The 20,902-nt window shown below is 47.4% G+C and overlaps 2 protein-coding genes across 3 annotated transcripts; one reads left to right on the forward strand and one right to left on the reverse strand.

Annotated features, from left to right (window-relative positions):
* The first annotated feature begins 1,418 nt into the window (after positions 1–1,418).
* LOC103250212 (60S ribosomal protein L12-like) lies at positions 1,419–3,769 on the forward strand. Its single transcript, XM_008048805.2, has 5 exons — positions 1,419–1,550; positions 2,163–2,244; positions 2,694–2,780; positions 3,121–3,233; positions 3,715–3,769. The coding sequence occupies exons 1-5, from the start codon at positions 1,434–1,436 to the stop codon at positions 3,718–3,720; spliced, it is 405 nt and encodes a 134-aa protein (XP_008046996.1). The 5' UTR covers positions 1,419–1,433; the 3' UTR covers positions 3,721–3,769.
* Positions 3,770–5,787: 2,018 nt separating this feature from the next.
* On the reverse strand, positions 5,788–18,988 carry ZNF79 (zinc finger protein 79). 2 transcript variants are annotated; one of them, XM_021707903.1, is made up of 4 exons: positions 18,923–18,988; positions 14,494–14,621; positions 13,738–13,832; positions 5,788–6,959 (listed from the first exon to the last, which is right to left on the reverse strand). In XM_021707903.1, the coding sequence occupies exons 1-4, from the start codon at positions 18,953–18,955 to the stop codon at positions 5,797–5,799; spliced, it is 1,419 nt and encodes a 472-aa protein (XP_021563578.1). In that variant the 5' UTR covers positions 18,956–18,988; the 3' UTR covers positions 5,788–5,796. The 2 variants fall into 2 exon arrangements, with proteins under 2 accessions (XP_021563578.1, XP_021563577.1); XM_021707902.1 differs by having other exon boundaries at positions 13,738–13,824; positions 14,495–14,621; positions 18,923–18,981.
* Between the last annotated feature and the right edge of the window lie 1,914 nt (positions 18,989–20,902).

The following is a 20,902-nucleotide window of genomic DNA, read 5'->3' on the forward strand; positions in this document are numbered from 1 at the left end:
CGGGGCGTTTCTTGGCTTCGGGGAGAGCACTGGCTGGCTTGCGTGGACGTGAAGCGCTGGCTTGCGTGGACGTGGCTGTGCCTTGGTCGCTGTCGTGGCCGAAAGCCGCGACCAGGCCTCGGCCACGAGGCTAGTACCGGGCCCCTGGGGGAGCCCTGCGTGGAGGATCGGACCCGCAGGTGCTCTCCGCGTGACGCTGCTGCTGCTTCTGGTGGGTTTTTTTTTCCTTTAGTTGAAAGTCCCAGGGCAACCCTTTCAGGTCCCCTCCCACTGCAGGAGCTTTTCTGTTCTCTTGAAAAATCCTGCTTTCTCACTTCGAAAAAAATAAAAGTTCTAGAGATGGAACCTCGCTGTGGGTCCCAGGCTGGTCAGGAACTCCCGGGCTCAAGGGATCCTCCCGCCTCGGCCTCCCGGTGTTGGGTTTGTAGGCGCGACCCCTGCGCGCCTGCTTTTGGCGTCCTCCGGAGAGCCGGCCGAGGGGGTCAGGAAGTCAGGGCTAGCTGGGTGATACTGGGGCCCTGCTTAAACGACACTGTCCAGGAAAACGGACATACCACTGTTGGGAAGATTCCATGGGGTGCGCAGATACGTGGCAAATGTAAGCCTGGTGGTTGTGACTGGCCTGTGGGTCGCCAGCCTGCGGCGCCCCCCCATTTTGTAGGGTGCTTTTACTGAATCTCATTAGGGTTTTATTTCTCCAACGCTGGTTTTCTGTTATGCAAGCTCTTCCCACTTGGTCTTGCTTAACTCTTTTTTTTTTTTTTTGAGTTAGAGACACACTCTGTCATCCAGGCTGGGCTCCGGCGCCGCCTCAGCCTTCCAAGTAACAGGAACTGCAGGCATGTGCTACCACGCCTGGCTGATTTTTTTTGTTTTTGTTTTTTAATTGTAGAGACAAGCTCTTGCCAAGTTGACCAGGCTGGTCTCAAACCCACAGGCTCCCAAAGTGCTGGAATGACAGGCTGAGCCACCAAGCCTGGCCTCAACTGGGTCTTATTGTTCTTCCTGGGCCTTGAGTTCAGCTAGCACTTAGTGGACAGCTTACTGTTTAGGCTAATGGTTACTGGAGAAGGATTTCCAAGCAGCAGATGCCCACAATCCTCCTTCCCACAGATGGACATGGATTGAGCTGACATGGAACCTAGTGTCTTTACAGGTCCCTAGGTGATTCGGTGGTAGAAAACCCCTGCTTTGCCCATAGGTCCTTATGAGAGTGTCATAAGTAAGAGATTTGGCTCCATGGTGTCCCTGGTCCTGAAGTTTACTGCCCTGCACTAGATGTAAGCCCAGCCTCCTGTTCCCAGTTCAGAAAGGTGCTCTCTGGTGCTTCAGACAGCTTCCGGTGGGCTGGATAGGGAGGGTTTGGAGTGTTGCCAAGTGAGAGGCACTGGGCAGGTTTAAAGCTCCTTTGCCTCTGGGCACAGTGTAATTACATGCCTTTGTTTCTGCAGTCTCCAAAAAAGGTTGGTGATGACATCGCCAAGGCAACCGGTGACTGGAAAGGTCTTAGGATTACAGTGAAACTGACCATTCAGAACAGACAGGCCCAGGTATTTACTGCTTGTGCTTGGTTGGAGGGAGGGCAGAGGTGCCAACTAGGATTCCAGAATAAAGGTTTGTGCTACCTTTGGTGAGCTGAAGCCACTTTTATTTTGGTGGGAGGGCTTTGTCAAAATCATGGTCCTAGGGCAGACATGGAGTCAGATACTGTCAATTGTGAAATTCAGCAAGCCACTTAATCTCTTCCAGAATAAGAACATTTTCAGATTGTGAGAATTACTTGAGCACATATAGTAGGCCAGTATCTGGCCCATGGTCTCTGAGAACTGACATACATGTCAGCACTGTTCATTGTTGGCTTTTTTTTTTTTTTGAGTCAATCTCACTTTGTCCCCTTGGCTACAGTGAGTCAACCTTGACCTGCTGGGCTCAGGCGATCCTCTTGCCGCAGTGCCTTTCCAAGTAACGAACTACGGACACTTGTCACGGTGCCTGGCTAATTTTTCTCGATTTATTGTAAAGATGAGGTCTTGCCAAGTTGCCCGGGCAGGTCTCAAACCCCTGATCTCAGGCAGTAATCCAGCCTCTGCCTCCCAAAGTGCTGGGATTACAGGCTTAAGCCACTGTGCCCGGCTCATTGACAGCAATAATCTCTTCTGCAGATTGAGGTGGTACCTTCTGCCTCTGCCCTGATCATCAAAGCCCTCAAGGAACCACCGAGAGACAGAAAGAAACAGAAGAACAGTGAGTTAGTTGTCTTTTCTCCAAAATTTGTCCAAATAGTGACTTATGATTGTTGTATAACCAATGTTCAGTATATGGCTGTATGTTTTCTCTTTAATGCAGCCTGGGGTTGGCATGGGGATTGGGTGGTTTGGCTGTTGGTGCCAGGCATTACCAGAAAGAGCCATGTAGCTTTCCCAATCCCTGTTGGGATGTCTCTCTGCCATCTCAGGTTAGCGAAGTTGTATTTTGCTCTTAGCCACCCGCCACTGCACCTGACCAGTTCCTTGTTGGCTGGTGCAATCCAGTGGTGAGCTGATAGTAAACCCCGGCTTAGGAAACAGGGTTGTTCTTCATGTGGATGACTCTGTGCCGAAAGCATGGGAACAGCCTAGAAGTACATGCAGGACATGGTGTGATCTGCTTGGGCTTCAAAGTGTGATGGAGCACTTGCTGTTTCTTTTCTGCAGTTAAACACAGTGGGAACATCACCTTTGATGAGATTGTCAACATTGCCCGACAAATGCGACACCGGTCTCTAGCTAGAGAACTCTCTGGTAAGAGCAGGACAGTGTGTGACCAACTTTTGACTCTAGTGTGGGTGTTCTTGCTGCCTGGTTAGTATTCCCACTTTCAGTGGGCTCTGTAAGGCTTTGCGTGGAGTACAGCGTGTTTTCGGATTGAAAGAATGTCTTGAGATTTGGATGTGTTTAACCTGGCCAAGGCTACATAGATGGCATTCAGGATTTATGTGACTAGGTGGAGCTCTAAATTTTGTGTTAGGGGAGAAGGTGTCATTCTCATTCCTGCCGTGGAAGTCATATGCACGCCCCTTTATCTGAGCATCATGAGGCACTGAGACCCAGCCCCCCTGATGCCGCTCTTTCTTAATTACAGGAACCATTAAAGAGATCTTGGGGACTGCTCAGTCTGTGGGCTGCAATGTTGATGGCCGCCACCCCCATGACATCATAGATGACATCAATAGTGGCGCGGTGGAATGCCCCACTGTAAGTTGACTGAATCCGCTTTGTTTGATTAGAATAAGGGTGAAAGCTGGGGTTGGGGAGAAGTACCTAATGTATTCATGAAGATAAGCTGGGAGACTCTTTACACATTTGTTTCTGAGTTGGAGTCTAGTCTGCCCAGACAAGTGCAGTGGCGCACTGAAAGCTACCATTCTCAACCTGCTGGGCCCAAGCGATCCTTCCACTTCAGCCCGTCTCAGCCTCCCAAGTAGTTGAAATTACAGGGCACACCTGGTCAATTTTTTGATTTATTGCAGAGATGAGGTCACACTGTGGCCCAGGCTGGTCTTGAGCCCCTGGGCTCAGGCAAGCCTCTCGTTTTGGCCTCCCCAAGTGCTGGGATTACAGGTGTGAGCCACTGCACCTGACTAGGCTGGGAAGTTGTAAGGATGGTCAATGGTGAGGTGGGGAGATAACCTTTGAAAATCCCCTTTTACTCACAGACCTTTTTTCTTTCCCACAGAGTTAAGAAGCAAAAAGGAAATATATTTCAATAAAAGGCCATTTGACAACTAGTATGCTTTTTGATGTGGCATCTTCCTTGAGGGAGCCAGGTCTCGTGGGGTGGTGAAGGGGACCAAGGTGGCAGAACCTGTGGAGAAGTACAGTCTAGGTAACAAGTGGGCAACAAATTCTGCTTCGTGTGGGAGGAGCTTAGGAAAGACTTAACACAAACCACTTGTACTTTAAAGAAAAGCTACACTTCAGAATGAACACATAGGAAAAACACCCATCTCAGACCACTGGATTCAGGGGCTCAAGACCCACATAAGCCCTTGGTAGCCATTCTTGTGCAGTCAGGGTTCAGAACCACAGTGAAGAAACCTGACCATAACAAAAATCTCTCTAATTGTTAACTCTGCTGCAGTACCTGTAGCTTGCCTCTATAGTTAGCTATGCCACCTAACTTTTTCTCTGCATTTATTGCCTAACCCATTAGTGCTTTTTCTTTCGGAGATGGGTTCTCTATTACCCAGACTGGTCTTGAACTCAAGTAACCCCTCCAACTTGGCCTCCTAAAGGCATGAGCTGCCATGCCCAGCCAATTAGTACTAGAGCATTCTTTGACATAATCTGTCCCACCTTTCCCCAATCTCCCATCTCCCCTCAGTTCTATTCCTGAGCGATTTCCTAGGGTCTGCTTATCATTCCCTTTCACTTTGAGATAAACCTCAGGATATTGAGGCATGTAAACTGCACCCGAGCAGCTTCAAACAGGCTGGAAGGGGATTCTGGGCACCACACATTAAAGGGAGTTGCAACGATTGCTCCCAAAAACCCAGGTTTCCCCCACATCAGTCATTTCTCTGCTCACAAGGTTTTGCCCAAGGTTCATATAAGGTCGGTGGCTTTGTTACCCAGCTTGGAGAACTGCCTGCTCAGTGGAACTGACTACCTGGACTTCTGTGGGGGTGAATAAGCCTTTCAGTGCCAAGTTGCCAAGAAAGCAAGCGGCACACAGGACAGCCCCCAGGGTGGGGTGCAAGGAAAAGGAAGCAGGCCAGAAGCAGAGTGGCGACTCCTAAAGCAGCAGCCCCCAACGTTTCTAGCATCGGGACTGGCTTCCTGGAAGACAGTTTTTCCTCAGATGAGGTGGGGGTGTAGGGCGGTCACACCTATTTGAAGAGAGAAATCCACATTTGCAGCTGCTCCCCAGCAGCCTCAGATCATCGGGCATCAGGTTCTCGTAAAACGTGCACAGCCTGGACCCCTACTTGACAAAGGGATTGTGCTCCTGTGAGGACCTCATGGTGGGAAGGCGAAGCGCTGCTCCTCCATCGTTCGCTCGCAGTGTGGCCCAGTTATGCCAAGAACCAGTACTAGTCCCTGGCTGGCATTGGGGGCCCTGCTCTAAAGGAAACATTGTGCTGTTTTCTATGAGCAGTGAAGAGCCTGGGGTAGCTTTATGAGCCAACAGTGCTGTCCTCCAGCGTCCCCATCCTCGGTCCTGTTCGATGTTAAGAGGAATGTGCAGCATCCTTTGCCCTCATCCTAGGTGTCCTCTGGGTTTACCTTCTCTTTCCAACAAGCTCTATGGTGGCTCATAAGGACAGCGCCTAAACAGTGTTTGACTGAATTCTATTTTTCCCATTGCCCCTTTCCTCACCTATATTTGTACCTCTCACCCCAGTATCGATGCCTTGGTATTTCTCAAGTTGCCCTTTCTGGTCAGTACTCATTCATTTTGCAAGTCACCTGACAAAAAGACCTGGCCTTGCACTAGGAACCAGGTTCTTTCCTCACCCATTTGATCACTTATTTCTAATAAGCCCAGGTTTCCAAGTGCTTGCCAAATAAGTTTGCCTTGGGCCATGGTCTGAAATTGAGTTAAATTTGAGTTGGGCCCTTTTGATGCTTACCAATGAAAATGTTAGAGCTTCTACTGGCAACGTAAAACAGTGGCTAAGTATTGAAAATGCTTTTGCATGTGGCTCTGGGCTGTAGCCTGGAAAAGTCACATGGACAGATGTTTTCAGGCTGTCAGGACAGATCCTCACCCCTCCGTCCTGAGTCGGCACATCTGGGGACCCTCCCATGTCTCCAGTCACTCCCCAGCATGGAGTCTCTGATGTCTAATGAAAGCAGAGCTACACCTGAAGGCCTTTCCACACTCACTGCATCCGTAGGGCTTCATGCCGGAGTGAATTCGCTGATGCTGACTCAGGGATGAACTCTGGTTAAATGCTTTTCCACACTCATTACATTCATAAGGCTTCTCTCCAGTGTGAATTACATGATGGCGAATGAGAGCTGAGCTCTCACTGAAGAACTTCCCACATTCATTACATTTATATGGTTTCTCCCCAGTGTGGGTCTTCTGGTGGATTATAAGATTTGTGCTTTGGCTGAAGGCCTTCCCACACTCGCTGCACTTATAGGGTTTCTCTCCAGTGTGGGTCCTCTGATGGTTTGTGAGATTTGCACTCTGGCTGAAGGCCTTCCCACAAGCGTTGCATTTGTAGGGTTTCTCCCCTGTGTGAATTCTCTGGTGCTGGATGAAGGCCGCACAGTAGCTGAAGGCCTTCCCACACTCACTGCATTTGTAGGGCTTCTCCCCCGTGTGAGTCCTCTGGTGGTTTGTAAGATTTGCACTGTGACGAAAGGCCTTCCCGCAGTTGCTGCACTCATAGGGTTTCTCCCCAGTATGGATTCTCTGATGCTGAACAAGGGCTGAACAGTCACTGAAGGCTTTCTCACACTCATTGCATTTGTAGGGCTTTTCTCCAGTATGAGTTCGCTGGTGTTTTGTGAGGTTTGCATTCTGGCTGAAGGCTCTCCCACATTCATTGCACTTGTAAGGTTTTTCTCCAGTGTGGATCCTCTGGTGCTGAATAAGCGATGAGCTCTGGCTGAAGGCCTTCCCACACTCACTGCACTCATAGGGCCTCTCCCCGGTGTGGCTTTTCTGATGCTGAGAAAGGGAAGAACAGTAACTGAAGGCTTTGCCACATTCGCTACATGTGTATGGCTTTGCTCTGTGAGGTTTAATGATTTCTGAGTTCTTGAAACTCTTGGTGTGTGTTTCACATCTGTGAAGTCTCACTTCTGAGGGAATTCTCTGCTGGGGAGAGAGGACGGGCCTCAGATTGAAGCCATGTTCACTGTTCCTGTGTTCTGACTCCCCAGAGGGCATTTCTACATGAGTATCTTGGAATGAGTCTTCAGAAATGGTTTGCTCTGGTGGTGACTTAGATACAGTCTTCCAGTCTGGAAAAAAAGAAAAAAGGCAGAAAAGCAATTGTCTTGTATTCCTTTGGTGAAAGAAATGCAAAAGGCTAAAGAAACTCCAAGCTATTTTTTTTCCTTTAAGTCAGAGTGTCACTCTGTCACCCTGGCTGGAGTGCTGTGGCACACGCGTGCCCGCTGCTGGACTCAGGCGATCTTTCTGCCTCAGCCTTCCAAGTGGCTGGAACCACAGGCACATGTCACCATGCCCAGCTAATTTTTTGGATTGATTGTAGAGATGAGGTCTTGCCGAGTTGCCTAGGCTGGTCTTGAACCCCTAGGCTCAGGCAATCCTCTAGCCTCCACCTCCCAAACTGCTGGGATTACAGGCACGAGACACCACGCCCCGCCTTGGCCAAGGTCTTACACACATAGGCTTAATGAGTTACCTCCTCTCACCCAGAACACTTCTGTTCTAAACCATAAAATAATGAACAAGATGTTTACCCTAATCTTCCTTCCTCAAATGCAATACTCTTTCCTATTTCTGATGCTCCTCTCTGTTCTTATTTTCACAATTCTCGGTGTGGTTTTGGGAGACCTACTTTCTAGACTGAAATAATTCACTTTAAAAAGCTGGTGACCAATGCCAACAAAGATGAATTTGTTTTCACCTATCAAATCAGTCAGATTAATGGTTAATCTAGAGTGTTGGTAAGGGAATCTCTTACAATTCGCTGAGGCTGTATACATTGGGACCAACTTTCTGAAGAGTAGTCTGGTGTTACGAATGAAAGGTCTTTAAAATGTTGACGTGGGACTGGGCATGGCAGCTCACACCTGTAATCTTAGCACTTTGGGAGGCCTGGGCAAGAGGACTGCTTAAGCCTGGAAATCCAAGAACAGCCTGGGCAACAGAGCAAGACCTTGTCTCTTCAAAAAATTAGCCGAGTGTGGTGGCGCATGACTGTATTCCCAGCTACTTGGGAGGTTAAGGTGGGAGAAATGCCTGAGTCCAGGACGTTAGGGCTTTGGTGAGCTGTGACTGTGCCGCTGCACAAGGCCTTGCGAATGCGCCATGATATTTCCAGGGCAACAGAGTCATGAGGTGATGGAGTTCTGTAGCTTCATTAAATCTCCTGGGACCACTGTCATATATGCACATACGCACTCTAGCCTGTGTTAAGAATGAGACCCTGACTCAAAGAAAAAAGTGGACACTAGATGCCACTTGTAAGAGTTTACCCTCAGAAACGAACCAGAGGCTACACAACGCTGGACAGACAAGGGTGTCCACCACAGCATCATTTGTCAAATGAAAACCAAACCTTCAACGTTTAATAAGAGAACAGCTACAGGACAGACAATGGAGGGACAGTATGCAGCAATTTTAAGTCATGTTTGAAATCTGTACACCAAAATTCCTGTTGTAAAGGTTATTTACTGAAAAAAGTTTTCTAGTGTTCTCTAATGACAGTATTTTATATAATAATAGCTGTAAAAAGCTTGCTTTCAAAGAATATGCACTGATAAAAGGAATCAATGTATTGTTAAATGAAAAAAGTATGTTAAATTATACGCCATGTCTGTGTGTCCATGCTTTGATTTTGGACGGGTAAGTTTGAAAACAAAAAAATCATATGCAGTTACCCCCATTTTAGAAAAACATATTCCTACATTTTGAGATATGATGATTGGCAGTTACCACTGTCTGGTATAATTATAAGGATCCAGATTTCTTTTTTATTCATGTTTCCAAATTTTAAATGAATTTTCATTATATTTGCTAAATTATGTTAAAAAGAATAACTGCTTTTATAACCAGAAAAATCGTTGTTTTGGTTTTTTGTTTTAAAGAGTTAAAGATTCTTAACCTTCTTTGGGACCTTTTTCACACTAAGAAAACTTTAATTGTGAATGTAGTCACATGCCATGTAACAAGGTTTTGCTCAACTACTGACTGCATATATGACAGTGGTCCCATAAGTTTTTAACAAAGTTACAGAATTCCCATCATTTAGTGACTCTTGCCATAGGAATATCATGGAACAACACATTACTCACATGATTGTAAACAAACCTACTGCGCTGTAAGTCATGTAAAAGTATAGCGCATAAATTATGTAGAGTACATAATATTCGCACCATATTTTAGGTTTTTTTTTGAGTCAGTCTCACTCTGTCACCCAGGCTGGAGGGCAGCGGCATGCTCACGGTCACCGCAGCCTCGATCTGCTGGGCCCAGCCAATCCTTTCACCTCAGCCTTCCAAGTAGCTGGAACTGCAGGCATGCACCATGCCCAGCTAATTTTTTGGTTTATTGTAGAGACAAGGTCTCACCGAGTTGCCCAGGTTGATCTTGAACCCCTGGGCTCAGGCGGTCCTCTCACCTCCACCTCCCAACATGCTGGGATTACAGGTGTGAGCCACCGCATCCAGCTACTGTAATCATTACTTTTTTTTTTTTTTTGAGATGGGAGTCTCACTCTGTCGCCTGCGTTGCAGTGTGGTAGTGCAATCATAGCTGCAGTTTTGAACTCCTGGGATAGAGCGATCCTCCTGCCTTAGCCTCTTAAGTAGCTGGGACTACAAGCACACCACCACCATAACTGGCTACTTTTTTAAAAATAAAAATCTTTTGTAGAGATGGGATCGTGCTATGTTGTCCAGGTTGGTCTTGAACACCTGGCCTCAAATGATCCTCCTGCCTCAACCTCCCAAAGTTCTGGGATTACAGGCATGAGCCACTGTGCCTGTTAACTATAAACAACCTCAGACAAATCTTTCAGGAGGTATTCCAGAAGAAGGCATTGTCCTATCTATGTGTGTTACTGCCCCAAAGACTTTCGAGTACGACCAGATATGGAGGTGGAGGACAATTATATAGATGAACCCGACCCTCTGTAGGCCTAGGTTGTGTGTCTGTGGGTGGGGGTGGGGGGAAATGTTTAACAAGAAAGCTTGAAAACGAAAAAAATTTTTTAAATAAAAGTTTATAGAATAAAGACAGAAAGGAAGTATTTTTATACAGTTTACAATGTTTGTGTTTTAAAGTAAGCGTTATTGCAAAAGAATAAAAAGTTAAAAAACTGAAAAGTTGGCCAGATGCTGTGGTTTGCACCTGTAATCCCATCACTTAGGAAGGCAGAGGCAAGAGGACTGTCTGAGCCCAGGGGTTCAAGACCAGCCTGGAAAACTTGGCAAGACCTCAACTCTACAATAAATCAAAAAATTAGCCAGGCATTGTGATTCATGCCTGTAGTTCCAGCTACTTGGAAAGCTGTGGCAGAAGGATCACCTGAGCCCAGCAGGTTGAGGCTGTGGTGGCCACGAGCGAGCCGCTGCACTCCAGCCTGGGCGAGAGTGAGACTCCAACTCAATCAATTAATCAATCAATTTAATGTAGCTAAAGTTGATAAAGGCTACAGTGGTAAACAGTAATAACCTAGGCCTGCACATTCACTCACTGACTCACGCAGAGCAACTTTCAGTCCCGTATGCAATCTTTTATACCAGAATTTTACTGTGCTTTTCTATGCTTGCATGGGTGCAGATACACAAATACCATGTGTTACAGCTGTCTACACATTCAGTACAGACACACGCCGTGCAGGTTTGAAGCCTACAAGCAACAGGCTATACCACACAGCCTGGTGAGGAGGAGGCTACACCATCTAGGTTTGTGTGAGTGTGCTCCGCTGCCTGCACGATGACAGAACTGCCTGTCCACACTTTCCTCAGAACACACCCACATATCCCTGTCATTAAGTGACGCATCATGGCCGGGCTCAGTGGCTCAGCCTGTCATCCCAGCACTTGGGGAGGCCGAGGCGAGTGGATGGCCTGAGCCCACAGGCTCGAGACACACCTGGCCAACTTGGCGAGACCGCGTCTCTACAATAAATAAAAAAACTAGCTGGGCGTGGTAGCGCATGCCTGTAGTTCCGGCTACTCGGAAGGCTGAGGCGGAGGGATCGCCGGAGCCCAGCAGATCGAGGCTGTGAGCCGGAGTGTGCCATGGTACTCTAGTCTGGGCGACAGAGTGAGACTCCCGCTAAAAAAAAAAAAACAACAAAAAAACCAAGTGATGCATGACTGTATAATATCTGAGTAAAGACAGAAAGGAGAGGAGAGGTGACAAGAGCTGTGAGAAAGGGGCACTTCAGAAGGTCATGTGCTGCTCACAACGGCCATCCCTCAGCTCACTGCTTCCGAGTCCTGACTCCTGAATACGGCCGTCTGATGACATCTCAGACCTGACACACTCCAAACAGAGCTTCTCTCTGTCCCTTTCGAGCCAGCATCTTTGTCAGTGTCCCCATTCATCAACCAGGGTCATGCTGATGCCTCTTTCCCCTACATCCCACATCCAGTCCAAGAGTGAGTCCAAATGTGTGCTGACTCCTCTTCTTAGCAAGCTTCCGTCAGGTACCTCCCTGGAATGTCTGCAGCAGCCCCCTCCCCACGGGTCTCCCTGCTTCTATTCCTAACCCCTCAAGGTCTGTTCTCCACAGAGCTGCTGAATTTTTTTTTTTCTGTGAGTTGGAGTCTCACTCTGTCACCCAGACTGGAGTGCAGTGGCCGCTCCCGGCCACTGCAGCCTTGACCTGCTGGGCTCTGGCGATTCTTCCGCCTCAGCTTTCCAAGTAGCTGGAACTACAGGCGCGTGCTACCATGCCCGGCTCATTTTGATTTATTGTAGAGATGAGGTCTCGCCAAGTTGCCCAGGCGGGTCTCGAACCCGCGGGCTCAGGCCATCCATTCACCTCGGCCTCCCAAAGGCGTGGGATTACAGGCTGAACCACTGAGCCCGGCTTTGAACTCTTTGTAAACACAAATAAAACCTTGTCCCTGACCTGCTTCAAAACCCTCCCAACAGCTTCCTTTCATCAGTGGATAAAATCCAAATGCCTTCATGACTGAGATGCCCCGCATGGGCTGCCCCCGGCATCCGGCCCTCCCTTGTTGACTGAGCTCCGGCCCAGAAGGTTCCTCTCCGGATCTTCATATGGCCGGCTCAACCTCTTCCTTCAGATCTCAGCTCCACTGTTACCTCCCTGAGGATGTCTTTCCTCTTCATCAGATCTTTTTGTTTGTTTTCTGCGAAGTCTCACTCTGTCGCACAGGCTGGAGTGGAGTGGCATGGCATGACCGGTGCCCACCACAGCTTCAACCTGGGCTCGGGGATCCTCAGCCTCCCTAGCAGCCGGGCCTAATTTTGAGTTTACGCTTGTAGAGCCGAGGCCTCGCCACGTCGCCAGGCTCTTCATCGTGCCTCGGACAGCTGCTGCCCGCTCTGCTCTCCACTCAGCTTCGGCCCCCATTGCTCGTCCCTTACCTGCTTTCTCTTCTTCACAGCCCTCATCACCAGTAAAAGCAGAGCAGCGGCTGTGCTTGCTCATTTTAGTTCTTCGCTCCGGTGGAAGCAGGGACGATGTCTGCTCTTTGCTTAGCTGCCCTTACTAGCTAAAATGGCACTGCCCTGTACCAAGTGCCGAATGCACACTCGCTGAGTGACGGGCAAGGCAGTGAATGGGAATGAGCAAAACCGACCGGCGGGGCCTGGGGAAACATCAGCCTCTACCACAGAAGAGTCCAGGGTGAGTAGCAGGGCAAAAGGCACTTTGAAGGCCTGGATCTGTCACCTGGGAGGGGTGGGCTGGAAGAATGGAGTGCCCGAGCCCAGCCCACAGAGGCACAGTGATGCCCAGGCCCTACGGTGAGTACAGCAGAGGTGGCACTCCATGTGAGCAGTGTCTAGCTACTCTAATCTCCAGAGTGGAAACTTGCCCCTCACTGCTTCTGTTCCTATATCATAATATAGCTGAAAACTTTTTCATATATATTAATTTGTAAAACAAGGATTTTATGATCCACATTTTTCATATATGGAAAAATGACTACATAATTTAGTGGCTTCCCTGAATCCATGTAGTTAATATCTAGCAAGCCAGGACTGAGTATGTCTTTCATGCATTGTGGTATTATTATTCACTTTTATTGAGATGGGGTTTCACCCTGTCTACCCAGGATGGAGTGCAGTGGCACAATCATGGCTCACCACAGCCTCAACCTCCTGGGCTCAAGTGATCCTCCTGCCTCAGCCTACTGAGTAACTGGGACCACAAGCGCGTACCACCATGCCAGGCTAATTTTTCTAGTTTTTGTAGAGATGGAGTCTTGTTTTCTTGCCCAGGTTGGTCTCAAACTTCTGGCCTGAAGAGATCCTCCCTTCTCAGCCTTCCAAAGTGCTGGGATTACATGCATGAGCCACTGCACCTGGAACTTATTTATAAAAAACAGTGTATTTATTCTTACATGTTTAAACTTCAAGCCAGACATGGTGGTTTATGCCTATAATCCCAGCACTTTGGGAGGTGGAGGTGAGAGGATTGCCTGAGCCCAGGGGTTCAACACCAGCCTGGGCTACTTGTTGAGACCTCATCTCTACAATAAATTTTTAAAAATTAGCCAGGTGTAGTGACATGTTTATAGTTCCAGCTACTTGGGAGGCGGAAGCCCCAAGCAGGGAACATCCAGCAAAGATTACTGGTATTACCCACCAAGGAGGAAGGATATGCATCCAGAGACCAGCAAAATCACACATGCCCCAGACAGCTCCCAACCCATGGAGACGTAAGTGTGAGAAGAGGAACAGTGAGCTTTAGGGACAAAGCTTGCTTCAAATCCCAGCCTTGCCTGTAAAATGGGGATAACAACATCTACCTCAAAGAGTTGTAACAACAATCCAGTTCACTAATGTGTGTTTCAAAGGTGCTTTTGCTCCCAAGACTCACCAGCATAGTGCCTACTCATTTACCTGGACAGGTGCTTCTCAAGTCTTCACCCTCCAGCATCCATGGGCCTTCCCTTTGTTCCAACTGAGAGTTCATCCTAGGCTGGGAAACTGGTATTGAAAAGGGAAGAACAGGCTTTAAAGATTGTACTTAGTGCAAACAGCCACCTAGAACCCAGGGGAAGAGAAAACAGGCCGGTCAGGTCATTCATGTCATTTATCCAACAAATGTTTACGGAGCACTTGCTTGGTGCATGCACTAGGGGATACAGCAGTATAAAAGCCATACACGGTGCCAGGATCTTAGTGAAACATTTCTGGAAGGAGCTAAAGAAACAGCCTCAAGGAGGGGTCAAGCCAGCAAGCCAAGCTAGGCCCACAAGCTTCCCTATTTAGGAAGATGGGAACTTACTGAACATGAAGGAGCTGACTTGAGGGTTACTCCCCGCCCCCTGGGAAATGAGAGCATGGGGAGGTGCAGCCTTGGGGAAGCCAAGTGGAATTGATTCCTTGCCATGAGACCTCCCACTTAGGAAATGAGAAGGAATAAACACTGTCCCTAGGGTATACCACAGTAATTAGAGATCTGCACATACTGGGAAAAAGTGCCACTTATTTTCAGTATTGAGCTAATTCTCAATCTTTATTTTATTTTATTTTATTATAGACACATGCGGTACAGGGAGGATTTGCTACACAAGCAGGCTGCATGCAGGTGAAGTTTGGGCCTCCAACTGGCCCTCACTTCTGAGTTTCAATCTTAAAGAAATGGTTTCCTTACCTAGTAGGAACAGGTTCCTAGATGTTTCTGATATTCCCTCCTTGAACCTGTCCCTTGGAGTGGGGACCAGGTATCTCCACCTGTCCTGGGCAAAAGCCACTGTCACACTGCTGAAGGAAGTGGATCCCTGAAACAACAAGCACATTTCTTCTTGCTAGCGCCCTCAGGATCTAGGATAGAGGAGATGGTATGGTGACATGGGCATCTCTGGGGAGCTGGGAAAACGTCTTTGAAAAGAGAAGTCCAGGCCGGGCCTGTAATCCCAGCACTTTGGGAGGCAGAGGTGAGACAACTGCCTGAGTCCGTGGGTTCTAGACCAACCTGGGCAACATGGTGAGACCTCATCTCTACGATTAAAAAAAAAAAAGCCGGGCTCGGTGGCTCAGCCTGTAATCCCGTGCCTTTGGGAGGCCGAGGTGAGTGGATTGCTTGAGCCCGCAGGTTCGAGACCCACCTGGGCAACTTGGCGAGACCTCATCTCTACAATAAATCAAAAAATTAGCCAGGTGTGGTAGTGCGTGCCTGTAATTCCAGCTACTTGGAAGGCTGAGGCGGAAGGATCGCCAGAGCCCAGCAGGTCAAGGCTGCGGTGGCCAGGAGCAGCCACTGCACTCCAGTCTGGGCGACAGGGTGAGACTCCAATTCAAAAAATAAATAAATAAATAAAAACAATTAGCCGAGTGGTAGTGCACGCCTACCAACTACTTGAAAGTCTGAAGTAGAAGGATCGCCTGAACCCAGCAGGTCAAGGCTGGGCAACAGAAAAAAAGAACAGTGTTAGCTCAAGTTGAGAGACTACTGCTTATATGCATGGCCAGAAATGGACATTGTGAAAGAAGATTTAGGATGAATCAAAGATATTTGCTGCTTAGCAGAATATACAGACGGTAGTGTCATCACAAAGAGAAGTGTGAGAAGAGGCTTGTCAGCAAGGTTAGCAGTTTGTTTTTGGACCCAAAGTTTAAGGCAGCTCTAGGAACTCCAGGTACAGATGTCCTACAACACATGAAAACACGGATTTGGAGTTAGAAAAGTCAGGGTGGGAGCTGTAAGGCATACAGGTGGCAACTGAAGCTGTTCATATAGTAGACACCTACTGTGTACAATGTAATCTCGGGTACTGGGTGGAGGGGCAGTCAGGTAGAAAGGAAAGAAAATAATCAGAAGAGAATGCCATAGTACTAACATAAGGCAACAGTTGTCCTCTGGTCAGGTCTCACAGAAAGCTCAATTACAACACAACGCAACAGGGAAACCCACTGTCACCTGCTGTTTCTTGTCTATTCACACCTTGGGGAATGGTGCCACCGTTCATTCACCTAGCTGGGTAAGCGAGAAACCTGCGTGTTATCCTATCCTTCCCTGCAGCTCTGCCAAATCAACCCTGTTGATTCTTTCTTCTAATATAATGAGAATCTGCCCTCTTCTTCCCACCCACTGTGACTGTATGGTTGTAAACCAGATTCATTTTCCAGATTATAAGTATTCTCCTCTCATTTTGCCTGCTCTTCCCTTCCAATACGCCTTCACATTGAAAAATGCAGGACCGGGCGCAGTGGCTCGCACCTGTAATCCCAGCACTTTGGGAGGCCGAGGTGAGAGGATTGCCTGAGCCCATGGGTTCGAGACCAGCCTGGGCAACTTGGTGACACCTCATCTACACAATTAAGAAAAAAATTAGCATCCGGGCTCGGTGACTCAGCCTGTCATCCCACGCCTTTGGGAGATTGAGGTGAGTGGATTGCCTGAGCCCGTGGGTTCGAGACCCGCCTGGGCAACTTGGCGAGACCTCATCTCTACAATAAATCAAAATCAGCCAGGCGTGGTAGTGCGTGCCGATAGTTCCAGCTACTTGGAAGGCTGAGGCGGAAGGATCACTGGAGCCCAGCAGGTGGAGGCTGCAGTGGCTAGGGGCGGCCACTGCACTCCAGTCTGGGTGACAGAGTGAGACTCCAACTCAAAAAAAAAAAAAAAAAATTAGCTGGGAATGATGGCACGTGCCTGTAGTTCCAGCTACTTGGAAGAGTGAGGCGGAAGGATCACCTGAGCCCAGCAGCTGGGACTGTGCCACTGCCCTCCAGAATGAGACTCCAACTCAAAAAAAAAAAAATTAGCTGGGTACAGTAGCACATGCCTGTAGTTCCGGCTACTTGGAAGACTGAGGCGGAATGATCACCAAAGCCCAGCAGGTCAACACTGGGGTGGCTGTGAGCATGCCACTGCATTCCAGCCTGAGAAACAGAGTGAGACTCCAACTCAAAAAATAAATAAATAAATAAATATAAAAGAAAAGATTTAGATAACTTTAAGGTAATCAAAAAAGTAATAGCCGGGCTCAGTGGCTCAGCCTGTAATCCCACGCCTTTGGGAGGCTGAGGTGAGTGGATTGCCTGAGACCGTGGGTTCGAGACCTGCCTGGGCAACTTGGTGAGACCTCATCTCTACAATAATTCTAAAAATTAGCCAGGCGTGGTAGCGCACGCCTGTAGTTCCAGCTACTTGGAAAGCTGAGGCGGAAGGATCGCTGAAGCACAGCAGGTCGAGGCTGCAGTGGCCGGGAATGGTCACTGCACTCCAGTCTGGGTGACACAGTGAGACTCTAACTCAAAAAAAATAAAAAATAAAAAAAAAGTAATATATTTTCTTTTTGTAAAATCCATTATAAAAATATGAATGTCATGAACTGAATAACAAAGAAATATATAATATATAAGGAAAAATGCTAGAAAATTCAAGGAGAAATTTAAAATATTATAGTTTTGAGAGATGTTAAAATAACTTGGTCATTGGCAAAGTTAACTCAAAATGAACAAATTAACAAGAAAAAATAAAGATACAGAACCGAGCACTTTAATAAGGTTAAGCTGACAGAGCTAGCCGCATGATCTACAACCAGACCTCTTGAGTTGAATCCTTAACCCATCTTCCTTTCTTGCTTACAATGAAAGTTTTTGGCTGTGGCTTTTTTTTTTTTAATAATATTCCAAAATTGATTTTGATTTCTTTGTTTGCCCATTTGGCTGGTCTGTGCTTTAGTTTTATTCATTTATGTATTTATTTGAGTTGGAGTCTCACTCGTCACCCAGGCTGGAGTGCAGTGACACAATCACGGCCACCCCAGCATCGACCTGCTGGGCTCCGGCAATCCTTCCATCTCAGCCTTCCAAGGAGCTGCAACTACAGTCAAGCACTACCATGCCCGGCTAATTTTTTTTACTTATTATAGAGATGAGGCCTCACCAAGTTGCCAGGGCTGGCCTCAAACCTGCGGGCTCAGGCAATCCACTCACCTCGGCCTCTCAAAGTGCTAGGATTACAGGCTGAACTACCAAGCCTGACCTAAACTTTTAAAAAATGAAACAGGCCTACCTAGTCTAGTGAAAAGGGAAGAAGTTCCAGCACACAGGATTACATAATAGAATGTGTTAGAAATGATTTGGTAGGATAAGTGAAATGGGGAAATGTTGACCAAATTGTGGAAATAAAAACATTACAATGAGGAACAAACTCAGTTTGAGGAAACAGAGAAAATGGAGACTGGCCAGGTGTGGTGACTCACACCTGTTATCCCAGCACCTTGGGAGGCAGAGGCAAGAGGACTGCCTGAGTCCAGGAGTTTGAAACCAGCCTGGGTAACTTGGGGCGACCTCATCTCTACAAAAAATCAAAAAAATTAGCTAGGTGTGGTAGTATGCCTGTGGTTCCAGCTACTTGGAAGGCTGAGGAGGAAGGATCACCTGAGCCTAACAGGTAGAGGCTTCGGTGGCTGTGAGTATGCCAATGCACTCTAGCATGGACAACAGAGTGAGACCCCAACTCAAAAAAAAACAAAAAAGCAAAAAAACACCAAAACAAATAAAAAACAGAGACTATGACTGAAAGGACACAAATCAAAATGTTAAGTGCTATCTCTGTGGGATTAAGGTGGCTTTAAATTATTTTGTGTGTTTTCTTCTTTTTGTAAGTCAGGGTCTCATGCTGTCACCCAGGCTATAGGGCAGTGGCACAATCACAGCTCACTACAGCCTCAACCTCCTTGACTCGGACAATCCTTCCACCTCAGCCTCCTGAGTAGCTGGGACCACAGGTGTCAAATGTTTTTGCTTTTGTAGAGACAAGGTCTTGCTATGTTGCCTAGAACTGGTCTTGAACTCCTGGGTTCAAGCAATCCTCCTGCCTCAGCCTCCCAAAGTGCTGAGATTATAGGTGTGAGCCACTACTGCTCTGCCTTTTTTTGTGCATGTTTCTGATTATTTCCTAGGTTTCTCTACAATAAACATGAATTACTTGTATGTTGCAAGCATGTAATTCATGTTCACTGAAGAAATTTGTTTAAAAAAAGACCCAAAAGACAAAAAACCCAAACCAATACTATTATTAATATTAGTGGAAAAAAAGGTTGCCTCTCAGAATCAATTTCTTCCTTACCTGGGGCCCAGCTGTGAGGAGACCAGCAGCCATTCCTTCTTCTCCTGTGCTTTCCTCTTGGGGAAGGGCAGGATCCAGAGAAGGCGGTACTGGACCAAGAGAAAGAAACCAGTAAGGCGTGAAAGTGTGCAGTTCATGGAGTTACCAAATCTCACTATGAAGAGGGGGTTCAAAGGACAAAGATACCAGGGCACTGGGCTGAATTTGCAGACCTGCAATACAATGTAAATTTCCCCATTATTCCTACCTCAGAAATTCCATCAACTCACTCAGAGATAGCAAGGCATTAGAGCATTAACAGATTCTCAGGTATCCAAGATCCATTACTCAAGATCATAGTAGTGTGAAAATCATATAACCTCTCTAAGTTTCATTTTTCTCATCTGTAAAATGAGGACTGTAATCCCTTGCAAAGTTCCTGTGAAGATGAAAGGAATATACAGCTAAGCATTTGGCACAATGCCTAGCACGTAAGTATACGTTTATAAACAACTGGTATTACTTAGTTCTTTGGAGAAACTGGCTCTGCAAATTTAAAACACTGGCTTTAATCAAAGGAAGAGGTAATGACCAAGTGGGATTCATCACAGAAATGGAAGGTTGGTTCAACATACAAAAAATAAATCAATATACCATATAAGTAAAACAAAAAAACTCAAAATGATTATCTCAGTAGACAGAAAATGATATTTTATAAAATCTTTAAAAAAACCCCATTCATGATTAAATAGGTGCTCAACTAGAAATAAAAGAAAGCTTCCTCAACTTGATGAAATGCACCATTATTCTCTTGGTGAAGGACTAAAAGCTTTTTCACGGTAAGATCAGGGACAAGACAAGGTTGTCTGCTCCACTTCAACTCAGTGTTATTCTGGAGTTCTAGTCAGTGCAACCGAGGCAAGAAAAATAAATGAGAGGCATTAAGACTGGAAAGGAAGTAAAATTATGTCTGTTTACAGATGACATGATTTTATATAAAGAAAATCCTAAGGAATCCATGAAAAACTATCACAGCTAATAAGCAAGTTTAACAAGATTGCAGGATACAAGACGCATACACAAAAATTAATTGTATTTCTATTATAGAAATACAACAATTGGCCGGGCGCAGTGGCTCACGCCTATACTCCCGGCACTTTGGGAGACCCAGGTGAGCGGACTGCCTGAGCCCACAAGTTCGAGAACAGCCTGGGCAACTTGCCAAGACCTCATCTCTACAATAAACAAAAAAATCAGCCGGGCGTGGTAGTGCGCGCCTGTAGTTCCAGCTAGTTGGAAGGCTGCAGTGGAAGGATCACCTGAGCCCAGGAGGTCGAGGCGGTGGTGGGCGTGAGCATGCCACTGCACTCGAGCCTGGGTGAGAGTGAGACTCCGACTCAAAAAAGAGGAGGAAGAAGAGACCTGGTCGATAACCCACGGCTTAACAAAATCTGAGCCCTGACAGCAAGTTTCCCTCCACAACCTCACAGTCTTACTGGGCTGACCCTGCCTCCAAACTGTGGGCTTCCGAGCATCCTTGGAGGCTTCAAGGGGGGCTGGAAGGAAAGAAGGGATAGGACTCTCTGAGCACGCCCCATTTTCCTCCCCAGAAACTCCACTTTCTGATGTCATCGGTCTGTCAGGCGGACTGCAGCAAAAGGTGATGAACACTGAGAGATCATCCAGGCCTGAGCTCCTCAAACTCTGACCTCAGACTCAAGTCAAAAAAGGACTGCCTCCAACCACCTATGAGAAAGAAGGCTGGGTGCGGTGATTCAGCCTGTCATCCCGGCACTTTGGGAGGCCAAGGGGAAAGGACTGCCTAAGTCCAGGGGTTCGAGACCTGCCTGGGCGACTTGGCGAGACCTCGGCTCTACAGTAAATCGAAAAATCAGCCAGGCGTGGTAGCGCGCGCCTGTGGCTCCAGCTCCTTGGAAGGCTGGGGCGGAAGAATCACTTGAGCCCAGCAGGTCGAGGCTGCGGTGGCCGGGAGCGGCCACT

Source organism: Carlito syrichta, unplaced genomic scaffold (genome assembly GCF_000164805.1).
Source record: "Carlito syrichta isolate Samal-C Ts95f unplaced genomic scaffold, Tarsius_syrichta-2.0.1 Scaffold126787, whole genome shotgun sequence".
NCBI lineage: Eukaryota > Metazoa > Chordata > Mammalia > Primates > Tarsiidae > Carlito > Carlito syrichta.

Coding starts and splice junctions, on each gene's coding strand:
- LOC103250212 (XM_008048805.2), top strand. CDS start 1,434: ATGCCTTTGTTTCTGCAGTCTCCAAAAAAGGTTGGTGATGACATCGCC. Junction 1,551..2,162: donor TTCAGAACAGACAGGCCCAG/GTATTTACTGCT, acceptor TCTCTTCTGCAG/ATTGAGGTGGTACCTTCTGC. Junction 2,781..3,120: donor TCTAGCTAGAGAACTCTCTG/GTAAGAGCAGGA, acceptor TCTTAATTACAG/GAACCATTAAAGAGATCTTG.
- ZNF79 (XM_021707903.1), bottom strand. CDS start 18,955: ATGGCTGCTGGTCTCCTCACAGCTGGGCCCCAG. Junction 14,622..18,922: donor TCCTCACAGCTGGGCCCCAG/GTAAGGAAGAAA, acceptor TTGTTGTTTCAG/GGATCCACTTCCTTCAGCAG. Junction 13,833..14,493: donor AGGAACCTGTTCCTACTAGG/TAAGGAAACCAT, acceptor TCTTCCCTTTTC/AATACCAGTTTCCCAGCCTA.